The 11,744-nt window shown below is 25.1% G+C and overlaps 1 protein-coding gene across 2 annotated transcripts in view; it reads left to right on the top strand.

Annotated features, from left to right (window-relative positions):
* Positions 1–480: 480 nt before the first annotated feature.
* Positions 481–11,744, top strand: part of LOC117182172 — a 24,997-nt gene continuing 13,733 nt past the window's right edge. For both annotated transcript variants that reach the window (XM_033375222.1, XM_033375223.1), the window contains exons 1-2: positions 481–644; positions 7,005–7,207. In XM_033375222.1, the coding sequence (XP_033231113.1) occupies positions 7,014–7,207 (194 nt within the window). In that variant the 5' untranslated portion in view covers positions 481–644; positions 7,005–7,013. The remainder of the gene's footprint in view (positions 645–7,004; positions 7,208–11,744) is intronic.

The raw sequence follows: 11,744 nt of genomic DNA, 5'->3' as shown, positions 1-11,744 counted from the left end.
ATATTCTATCTTTTCCAAGATTAATTCTAGGAAGTTGCTGTTTTTTCTGATATTTTAAACTTTTCAATTAAAGTGAAGCACTAATTATTGCAAGTTAATAAATTATTTATTTAAACAACTTATTGTTTATAACTATTTTTACTTAAAGTAATGCTAGAAAGTTGCGGTTTTTTCTGAAATTGATTACTTTTTTTTAACTGAGCAGTTAGATTATTATAGCACTGGTGTATACAACGGTATTTAAAAAAGTGGCGCGCATGGAGATTCAGGTGTCTCGTATCAGGATCGTGATTGCTGGATTGGATTTAGCGAACTCCGGTCATTCGTTTTCGTCCATTCCATCGTAAAACGAGAAAGCGAGGGTGAGTAAGGGAGGAGGGTGGGGGATAGCTTAAATGGATACCAGGACTGTGGCGAGTATTTAAGGGCGACTCTCAATAGTCGCGCGCCAGTTTTACGGCCGCTTGGCCTCCGAGAAGCTCATTTTCGGACATAATCTCTAGTCTCACAAAATGCAAAAATTTCGCACCTAACACCACGTTTAGTTTTCCTTTTCTTTAGTTCATAAATTAAAAAATATATATTTGTATTTTTTAACGAGGAATTTACCTAAAATTTTATTGTACAGAATTCACACACGAAAGGTTCGTTTGATTTCAATTATTAAAATGTGTATCAAATATTTAAAATAAATTGAGCAATTAAAAATTCAGTGTATCTTTTATAATGTGATTTTTATTAATTGGATTAAAAAATAGGAAAAACTTGTGCTATCAATTAGTGCTTGTTGATGAAATAAAAAAATTAGGAACAATTGTGCACTGGAATATGTGAATTTAATGCTGTGGTGAATCTATTATTTGTTAATTGTGTATGGTTGATTATTAATTCTAAAAGTTTTAAAATATTTACAATACAATATAAAAAGTTTGTGGTTGATCAGGAAACGCTAAAGTGAAAAAAATTATCTTGTTTTTAAAAAGGAAAGAAGTGTTTCGAACACTTTTGTGTTTAAATAGATCTATTTTGTATTAATTTTTATTTTATTTAATATAAATAAGTTTACTGGGTTAGAAAAAGCCGTACATCTATTTTCAAGGATTTTTTTTTATCGTAAAAATTTTAGTAACATTTCAAATGTAACAAAAAGTTTTTTGTATAATTTTCGAATCCTTAATGTAATTTGTAACAATTTTTTTTCAAAAATGAAAATATTTTTTCTGTCAAATAGCAAGGATATTGAATAAAAGTTTAGAATTCCTGGAAGTGGAAATGTAATTTTTTCCAATGAAATAAAAGTTTAAAAAAATTTTTTGTAAATTTAACACATCTCTTTGGTTGAAAATTGGCCTATTTTGTTGAAAGTTATTTTTTTTAGAGGGAAGTTTATTATTCCATTTTTGGTTGAAACTTAATTTTTTTAGTCTAAAATTCACGTGTTTTGTTGAGAATAAGATCTTTTTAGTTGAATATTATTTTTTAAATTAAATTTTTTTCTGTGTTGAAAATTGATCTTTTTTTATTGAAAGTTCATGTCATTTGTTTAAACTCGATCTTTTTGGTAAAAAATTAATCTCTTTGATTTAAAATTCAACTATTTTATTGAAATTTTTGTTGTTGCTGAAAAATAAACTATTCCATTTTTTGTTGAGAATTCATCTTTTTAATTGAAATATCAACTATTTGTTGAAAGTTATCTTATTTAGTTAAAAATTCAACTCTTGAGTTAATAAATCGTAATTTTTTAATTGAAATTGATCTTTTTGTTAAAAAGGTCATTTTTTGATAATTCATCGGTTTGATTAAAAATTTAACTATTTTGTTGAAAAGTCACTTTTTTGTTATTGTAGAAAATTTAACTATTCCATTTACGGTTGAGAATTGATTTTTTAAGTCAAAAGTTCAGCTATTTGGTTAAAAATTAAATTTAGTTGAAAATTCGTCCTTTTTTGTTAAAAATTGCTTTTTTTTCTTAAACTTCATCTCTTTGGTTGAAAATGTAACTATTTTGTTGAAAATTAATTTTTGTTGTTAAAAATTTAATTATTTTCTTGAAAATTAGTTTTTTGGATGAGAATTTGATTTTTACATTTTTGGCTGAGAATTCATCTTTTTATTTAAAAGTTCAGCTATTTGATTAAAAAGTCATTTTTTTTATTAAAAAATAATTGTATTAACTGAAAATGGCAATATTCCATTTTTGTTTGAAAGTTAAAATTTTTAAGTTTAAAAATCAATAACATGGTTGAAAATTCATGTATTTTGTTGCAAATTTTCCTATTTGGTAGAAAACTAATCGATTTGGTTAATAATTAGTCCTTTTTAGGAAAACTTCATTTTTTCTAAAAAAATGCATCTATTTGGTTAAAAATTTATCTGTTTTGTTAAATATTCATTTTTTTGTTGTTGTTAAAATTTCATTTTTTTACTGAAAACTTAACGATTCTGTCTATGGTTTAATTTGTTTTTTTATTTCAAAAATTAATTGTTTTTTTGATAATACAGATATTTAGTTTAAAATTCGTCTTGTTTGGCAGAATATTATTCTTGTTGCTTGAGAAAGATCATTAAAATAATTTTACTTTCTAAATAATTACTTAATGTATTAAAAATGAAACTAGTTTCCAAAAGGTTTTTCATACACTTTTTGACTAAATGTATTTTTTTCGTTTCAAAAATTCTAATAATATTTTTAATTTGGGTAACGAAACATTTTAGAAGTAAGAAAATTTTTTCAGGAATAATAATAACAATTTTTTTAAATAATTTTTAGCATGCATAATTATAGTGATAATTATAGTGATGAGTAAGCGAAGAAACAGTTATCATTTCTATTTGGACACGCCTTATCATTAGTCAGTGAATCGTTAAACAAATAGTGTTCGTAAACATATTTTTGATTCTTAAATGCAGCCTGAAATTAATCAATTAACTTCACACAGAAAAATAATTGTTTGGAATTTTTAAAGACCGTTTCTACATAATATTTTTTTATTCAATCAAAACAATTTTCTAAATAAAGAAAATGATTTTTAATTAAAGAAAAGTTTTCATTGGAACAAAATATACTGTTTGGTTATCACTTCACCTTAAAAAGTACCCTTTTTTTTTTATTTAATCAAAAATAACTTCAGAATGTAGAAAATCATTTTAAATTGCAGAACATTTTTTATTGGAGAAAACCATATTTCTTCGAACCAAAGAAACTTTTCTTTGGTTCAAAGAAGTTTTGGTTTAATTGAAGAACCTTTTTTTCTGAGTTCAATTAGTATTCACTGTTAATTTCAGAATTTTTTAAAATTAAATAAACCGTTTCTTTAACATCATTTTTTTATTTAGACAAAAAAATCTTCAAATATAAAGAAAATTATTTTTAATTAGAGAAAAATTTTAATTGGAACAAAAAACTATTTTTTTAAACCAAGTGCCAATGAATATTTTTCTTTGACTCAAAAGGAATTTCCTATGAATCAATAAAACTTTCTTCTAAGTTTATCTCATAATTAATAAGCGTTACTTATATAATTAAACAAAAAAGAGAAACTGTTTCCTTAACATGACTTTTTTTATTTAATCAAAATTAATTTAAACATAAATAAAATCATTTGAAGTTAAAGACATTTTTTTATTTCATTTTATAAAATTTCTTTGAGTCTAAGAATTTTTTTTTGTTATGAAACAATGAATATTTTTCTTTGACTCAAAGAAATTTTCAATGAATCAAAGAATCATTTTTCTAAATTTATTTCATAATCCGTAAGTGTTACTTGGATTTTTTTTTGTATTTTAAGAAATACTTTGTTTATAATATTTTTATTTATTGATGAAAACTAATTCTTTGATGAAAACTATTTCTTTACCAAGGAATTTTCTTTAAATCAAAGAAAATTTTCTTTGTTTAAAAGCCAATGAATTTTTTACTTTCAATAAAACAAAGTTTTCTTTGAAGAGAGGCAATTAATTTATATCTTGATTCTAAAGAATCTTTTCTAACGTAAATAATCTTTTTTCATGTTGCCTATGCGCCAATCAAAATTTTTCTTTGACTGAGAGCCAATTACTATTTTTATTTGAATTAAAGAATCTTTTTTTCATATTGATTTTTTTTAATTTTCATGAACAGAAAATCCCGATTGAAAAAAAAACATTTATTTTTACCTATAAAAATTGTGTAAATAAAAAAATTTTCTTTAAATCAAAAAACTTTTCTTCGGCTGAAGCCAATAAAAATCTTTCTTTGATTTAAATTAATTTTCTTTGAATCGAAGAAATTTTTATTTGAATGAGAGCTAACAATTTCGTTTTCAAAATAAATCTTCTTTTTTTTATTTTCTATGAGTAGAAAACCTCCAACTGGAACGAAAGCCATCAGATTCAACCAAATACATTTTTTTAACTCAATATAAATTTCTTTAAATCCTAGAAAAATATTCTTTGACTGAGAGCCAATGAAAATTTTTCTTTGAGCCCAATAAATTTTCTTTAAATTAAAGAACTATTTTTTCACATTGAATATTCTTTCTACGATTTTAAGAATTAAAATTCTATTATCAGTCATGTTTCATGAAAAAAAATTAATCTTAATAAAAAAGTCTAAAAATCACGACAATTAATAATTTCAAAAAATTTTTTTGTTTTTGTAAATTTTTCATACTATTGCTTCTTACCAATTTTTGAAAATTGTTTGATTTTAATAAATTATGGCCTATATTACCGGCAAAAATCTTTTTTTCAATCCAGATAATTTTGTGTTAAATAATTTTTTTAAAACAAATAACTATATTTGACGATTATTTGCTTATTTAAAAAATTGGAAACAGTAAAATTTTCAAAAATTCTATCCCCGAAAAACGGAAAAAGCTTTTTTTCAGAGATCTGATTTTTTATTTGAATCAAAGAGACTTTCTTTTTAATGTGAGCCAATTAGTATTTTTCTTTGAGTCAAAGAATCGTTTTCTGGGTGTATTTTGCTAAAAATTCGTCTTTTTTGTTTGAATCAAAAAATATTAGGTAAAATCAAAAGACATTTACTTGTATCAAAGAAACTTTACTTTAACTGAAATTCAATGAATCGGTTTCTTTAAATTACAGAAATTTTTAAAATTAAAATAACTTTCTTTGAATCAAAGAAACTTCTCTTTAATTAAAAACCAATTATAATATTTCTTTGATTTAAAGAATCTTTTTTTCTGAGAGTATTTTTCTGAAAATTCATCATTTTTTTATTTATCTAAAGAACATTATTTTTTATTAAAATAAATTGGTTTGGATCATATAAACTTTTCTTTACCTGAGAGCCAATTAATTCTTCTCTTCTATTCGAATAAGTTTTCTTTGAATCAAAGAAATTTAATCAAATTCATTAAAATTGTCTTTACTTCAGAACCAATGATTATTTTTCTTTTCATCAAAGAATCTTTTTTCTGAGTGTTTTTGGTGGAAATTCATCTTTTTTGCTTAATATTCTAATAAAAATCTCTTCTATTTGACTGAGCGTATTATTATTTTTCTTTGGTTTAAAGAAATTTTTCTAAGTATATTTTGTTTGAAAATTGTTTTTTGTTTTGTTCAAACCAGTAAATATTATTTTTAATCAAAATTCATGTATTTGATTCAAAAAAAATTTTCTCTGACTGAGAGTCAATGAATGAAGTTTTCTTTGATTCAAAGAAATTTGTTTGAGTCAAAGAATCTTTGTTCTGAGCGTATTTTGATAAAAATTAGTATTTCTTGGTGTAATTAAAGAATATCATTTTAAATCAAAAGAAAATTCTTTGAATCAAAGAAACTTTTTTTTTGACTGAGAGCAAATGATTTATCTTTCTTTTTTCTCAGTATGTTTTGTCGAAAATTCATCTTTTTTGCTTAATCTTCGAATGAGAGTATTTTCTCTTTGACTAAGTAAATTATTATTTTTCTTTGGTCAAAAGAAAATTTTTTGAGTGTACTTTCTTCGAAAATTGGTCTTTTTTGTTCAAACCAGTAAATATTATTTTTAATCAAAATTCATTTATTTGACTCAAAAAAAATTTTCTCTGACTGAGAGTCAATAAATAAAGTTTTCTTTGATTCAAAAAAGTTTTCTCTGAAACAAAGAAATTTATTTGAATCAAAGAATCTTTGTTCTGAGTGTATTTTGATGAAAATTAGTATTTCTTGGTATAATTAAAATATATTATTTCAAATCAAAAGAAAATTCTTTGAATCAAAGAAACTTTACTTTGACTGAGAGCAAATGAATTATCTTTCTTTTTTCTGAGTGTTTTTGGTGGAAAATTCATCTTTTTTGCTTAATATTCTAATAAAAATCTCTTCTATTTGACTGAGCGTATTATTATTTTTCTTTGGTTTAAAGAAATTTTTCAAAGTATATTTTGTTTGAAAATTGTTTTTTGTTTTGTTCAAACCAGTAAATATTATTTTTAATCAAATGTCATTTCTTTGAATCAAAGAAAATTTTGTCTGACTGAGAGTCAATAAATATAGTTTTCTTTGATTCAAAGAAGGTTTTTCTAAAACAAAGAAATTTCTTCGAATTAAAGAAACTTCCTTTCAACTGAGAGCCAATGATAATTTTTCTTTGAATCAAGGAATGCTTGGCTGCGTCTATGACTGAAAGGCAATTAATATTATTATTTGATTAAAGAAATTTTCTTCACATCAAAGAATATTTTCTGAATGTATTTTATTAATAATTCGTCTTTATTGAATAAAACCAAAAATATATTTATTTGAACCAAAAGAAATTTCTTTGAATCAACAAAAGTATTCTTTGCCAGAGAGCCAGTGAAAAGTTTTCTTTAATTCAGAGAAGTTTCTTTTATTTCAAGATATTTTCTTTGAATCAATTACATTTCTTTAAATCTAAAGAAATTTCTTCGACTTCAAGAAACTTATTCTTTTTGACTGAGAATAAATTCATAATTTTCTTTAAATCCAAAAAATTCTAATGGAATCAAAGAATCTTTTTTCGTCTCAACTTTTTTTTTACTTTTTATGAACAGAAACTCCCGATGCTGTTGCTCCTGGTGCTGCAGCTCGCCGGAGCTAGTTTGCAAAGCAAAGACTTTTCTTTACATCAAAACTATTCAGTGAACAGCTTTTTCAGAGAAAATTCTTTTTTTAACAAAACCTCATCCAAAGGTGAAACAGAAATCTTCATTCAAACGCCAGAATTCTGTGTAAAAGAAACCACATTCGATAGAGGGTAAGTTGATTTTTTTTATCTCAATCACCTTAATTTGTTCATACAATTTAGTTTATACCTTTCCATCCTTTTCCATCTTTATCATATTTATTTTTGACATAAAAATTAATCTTGATAATGGAAAATAAAGAAGTTTTATTAAATATTTTATTTATTTTTTCTTATAAATATTCTGTAATTGATACTATGTCTTCACAATAAAAAAATTATTGACTGCTCATATTTCATATCTAGTCAGTCTAAAGAAAACCATAAAATTTGATTTCTGTTCTAACTATCTGAATTTTATTAACAATAAATTTAAGGTGTTATGATTCTGGACCCTCGAGATCCGACGATTCAGAAACCAGTTTTTTGAAGGCCCTTCTCAATTTTCGTCGTAATTGGGATTGTTACTCTTCTTTAAGGGGATCTTAAATTTGACAACTGATATCACATTTACGTTAAAAAGTCATTTTTAGAATCAAATTTTCAATAGATACTTTTCTTGAAACCAGTGAAATTTAAATATAAAGTTCTTGGAAATAAAAAATTTAAATTCTTTACATTAAAATTAAAAGTATATAAACAAATAAAACATTATTCTTTAAGTTCATTAATTGCATAATTAATCACAAGAAATAATAACCTTACACGCTTTAGAGATCAAAATAATTTGAAAAAAAAAGAATTTTTTGTAAACAATTGCGACATATACTAAATGAGTATTACTTTTAAAATGGGGAAAATGTTTTAATATAAATTAAATTAATTAAATTATTTTCAAATATGTTAAATAAAATATTTTTTCTCACTTATAAACTATATAATTTACCCCATAAAATACTAACTTTAGACGATTTAATGAAAAAAATAAACATATAATACTTTTTTAAACTATGAAAAATAAGTTTCAAAATGCTTGAAAACTTTGTCACTTATCAAATAAATATTATTCATATTTAAATTTTTGTAAATTCTATTTTAAATATTTTTTAGTCATTTTCGGACACAATACAAATAAATTGGTGGGTGGGGCAAAATTAAAAGTTATTAAATAAAAACTATTCTTTAAACGTTTATTACGTAGTAACTAAACTTTTTATTACAAATAGTTAATAACAAGTACTTCATTTTTCAAAGAAAACTCAGTCTTTTATTTTTTTAATCTAAATTAAAAACCTCATTTTAAATTTTTTTAACATTTTTTGAATAGTATTTTGTATTTCTGAATGGAGTAAATTAAGAATGTGTTATCCAAATTTGATTCTTGGCTTCTTGATTTTTTGTTTATTTTCAAGAGTTTCGTAGTTAAATTTGAATGTTGTACATTATAGAAGAATTCAAATTTTTTCTTATTTTAAATGTATTTTCTTAAACTTGCATAGCACAATTATTTTAATCCTTTATTGAGACATTTTAATTATGCTTACGTGTATTTATAATATAGTAAATGTAAAATTCACTTATTATAAAATAAATTATTTTTATAATGGTTTTTTGTAATAAGTCTTCAATAATTATTCAAGAATAACTCGATAATACTGAGTTAATTGAAAACTACTAAATTTTTGGTTCCAAATTTTCAAAAATCTAAATTTTATTAACTTTTTTTTATTCGAAATCTTTACCAGTTTTAAATTATTTTTTCGAAACTTCTTAATATTTCTTAAACTTACTAGAATTTTCGGTAAAATTTTTCTACTTTGAAAAATCGACAAATTTTGCTTTAAAATCTTTTGTATCCTTATTTAAAATTTTAAGAAACCTTTCAAAATGTTTTGAAATCATTTTGAATTTTCTCTTAGCTTTTATTTATTTAAATAAAAAATTATTTGAAATTTGTTTATTCTCTTAAAACCTTCCAAACTTCTAACAAAACTCATAAATTTTGTCTCGAAATCTTTAAAAATCCATATATTGTTCTGAATTTTAAAAAAATTTCAAATTGTAAATTATTTTTTAATCTTTTTAAAATTTCTAAGCCTCCTAAATAGCTTTTAAATTATTTGAATTTTTCCTAGATAATTAAAAAAGAATCTGCATAAACTTCTAAGCCTCTTAAATATCTTTAAAATTGACTCGTATTTTTTTTTTAAATTAAAAAAAATTAATTGTCTTAGAATTTTTTAAATAATATTTGTAAATTACATAAATAATTACATTTGTTTAAACAGTGTTTCCTCTTTAAATCTTGATAATTTAAAATTTTCAGAACTTGTGCCCTAAATTTTTAAACAATAATCATTTTTTAAACAAATGGAGGAGGATCGATAAACAAAAACTGAAATTTGAATTTTCACTCTAATTAAATTCAATATAATATCCAGTCAATCCCATTTAAACTTAATCCGATCTAAATTAATACAATTTAATATAAATCCAATCCAATTATTTCCAATTGAATTTTATTTAATACAAGCCAGGTGTAAATTAAGAAATTCTAAGTTTTTGTTCTTAATTTAATTTTTCTCATTTCTTTACAAGTTCATAAATTATGGTGTGTTTGCAAAATGTTGACAACAGAATTACTTCCTGTTGTTGAAAATGAAGACGAAATTACAGTTTTGTCGTTTATTAATAATTTTTAGAAGCATTTATAAATTCATTTTACCACGAAATAAAATGAAATACACCAGAACTCCGATTTAGCAACCCCCCGTTTTGTAATTTCTAGCACTGTTGGCTTACGCAGTTTCTCAATGCATAGGGCAACTATATTTTGTGACTATCACCTTGGAAGATCCGCAGTGCGCGAGTACTCAGTTGAGCATATTGCGCAATATTATGCATTGCAATTCAAAACGGTTCAGGCGGCCCTGACTGTGTATATTTTGATTCCTCCGATTTAGTAACAAGTCTATTTGCAGACAATACCCGACATACGTTGACACAACAGGTATTAATTTGGACTAACCTTATTGTAATGAATTGTACTGAATTGTCCTTAAAGTGGAAAAAGTCGCTTTCTGGTTATATTAGGTATTAAGTATTAGGAGAATCGCAGTTGATATCCTCGTGAGAATATCGACAGACTGGAACTGGACGTACCCTAATCCTTCCTTACTTAACTTTCCGCTTTTCGGCTTAAAACCTCGTTCGCTTTTGCGGTCATTACGGCCAGGCAAGCGGCAAGCAGAGCCTGAGGCTTCTATGAACGTTTTTCTGCCATTCCTTGGCACAAATCCCATCGCGTTTTTGCTCCTCAGTTCCTCACTTAGACTTTAGACAAAATCGACAAAATACTCTTTCTCCTTTTTATTTTCATTCTCCCGCTACTATCCTTTTGCTTTGCCCTCGTAATCTGCAGATCTTCAAACACCACATCCGACTATACGAACCTTTACTGCCATTAGGGGGTCCAGTCAAAGACCAGTCCAGGATGGGGCATAGGCATAGGCCATTCCGAGGCCAGGCAGTAAAAAGAGAAAAGGGGAACATAAAGTATAACTTAGATTAACTTCGGACTATCCTCACCAATTCCCTGGATAGGACTTTTATTGCAACCATTGCAATTGCCTGCCTGCCTAAAGGGATTAAGGTTATGAAGTCAATTCTTTTCTGATAAGGAATACCCTGCCTATCTGTAAAGATAAATACCGAGCTCATCATTTCATATTAAGGGGTCTCTCAGTGTTTGCTAATCTTTTTTTACTTGTTGCTTTTTATTCATGTAAATGTTAATTTAAATCTTATCCTAAATCCAATCAAATTTAATCCAATATCCAATTCAAATCTAGGACCTAATCTAATTTAATGCATATTAAAACAATTTATACTTTGAAAGCAAATAAAATCCCGTCCAATATCTTATAGAATTTAATATTATTTAATACTAACCAATCCAACTTAATTCATTTGGATGCAAAACAAAAAATATTTGATACGATATCCAAACCTATTTATGTAATACAATTTAATCCATTTTAAGCAAATAAAGTCCCGTCAAATATATAATTCAATACAACTTCAATCCATCTTAAACAAATCCAATCCAATATCTAATCCATTTCAATACTACATTCAGCCCTGCTGGAATTGAAAAGATTCAAAAAGATAGAAACGTATGAATACACGGTAAAAAAAATTGAGCTGTGACAGGGATATTATTCCTTATTATAGCTAAATATTTACCTGGAAACGAAGGAATTTAGAAAGATTCCTGAATCAGCGAAAATAAATATCCTTGACCATTTTCCATATACCAGGGATATCGTATAGTCAAACCTCTAATAAGTATAGCTATAATACGGATATTAAGAATAGGTGTCTGAAGCAATTATCGGAAGAGCGCCGGTGCATTATGGGAGCAGCGAAATAAAATGGCGACGGTCTAGTCGGGAGCAGTGACAGTTGTGATTTACTTTGGACAATTAAACGCTTTTTACCACTTAAAATGTGCGCGAATGTTAATATTAAATGGAGTTTATAATGAAGTAATATAGTACATTACATTCTTCGACATTCGTCCCGTGTAATGTATACTATTTTTCTTCCTATCCGGCCGAAAATTCGTCGTTTAGTTAAAATTTCCAATCAAAAGCGCGTGAGACACGTA

Source organism: Belonocnema kinseyi, chromosome 10 (genome assembly GCF_010883055.1).
Source record: "Belonocnema kinseyi isolate 2016_QV_RU_SX_M_011 chromosome 10, B_treatae_v1, whole genome shotgun sequence".
Lineage (NCBI taxonomy): Eukaryota > Metazoa > Arthropoda > Insecta > Hymenoptera > Cynipidae > Belonocnema > Belonocnema kinseyi.
This window is presented reverse-complemented; position numbering and strand designations above follow the sequence as displayed.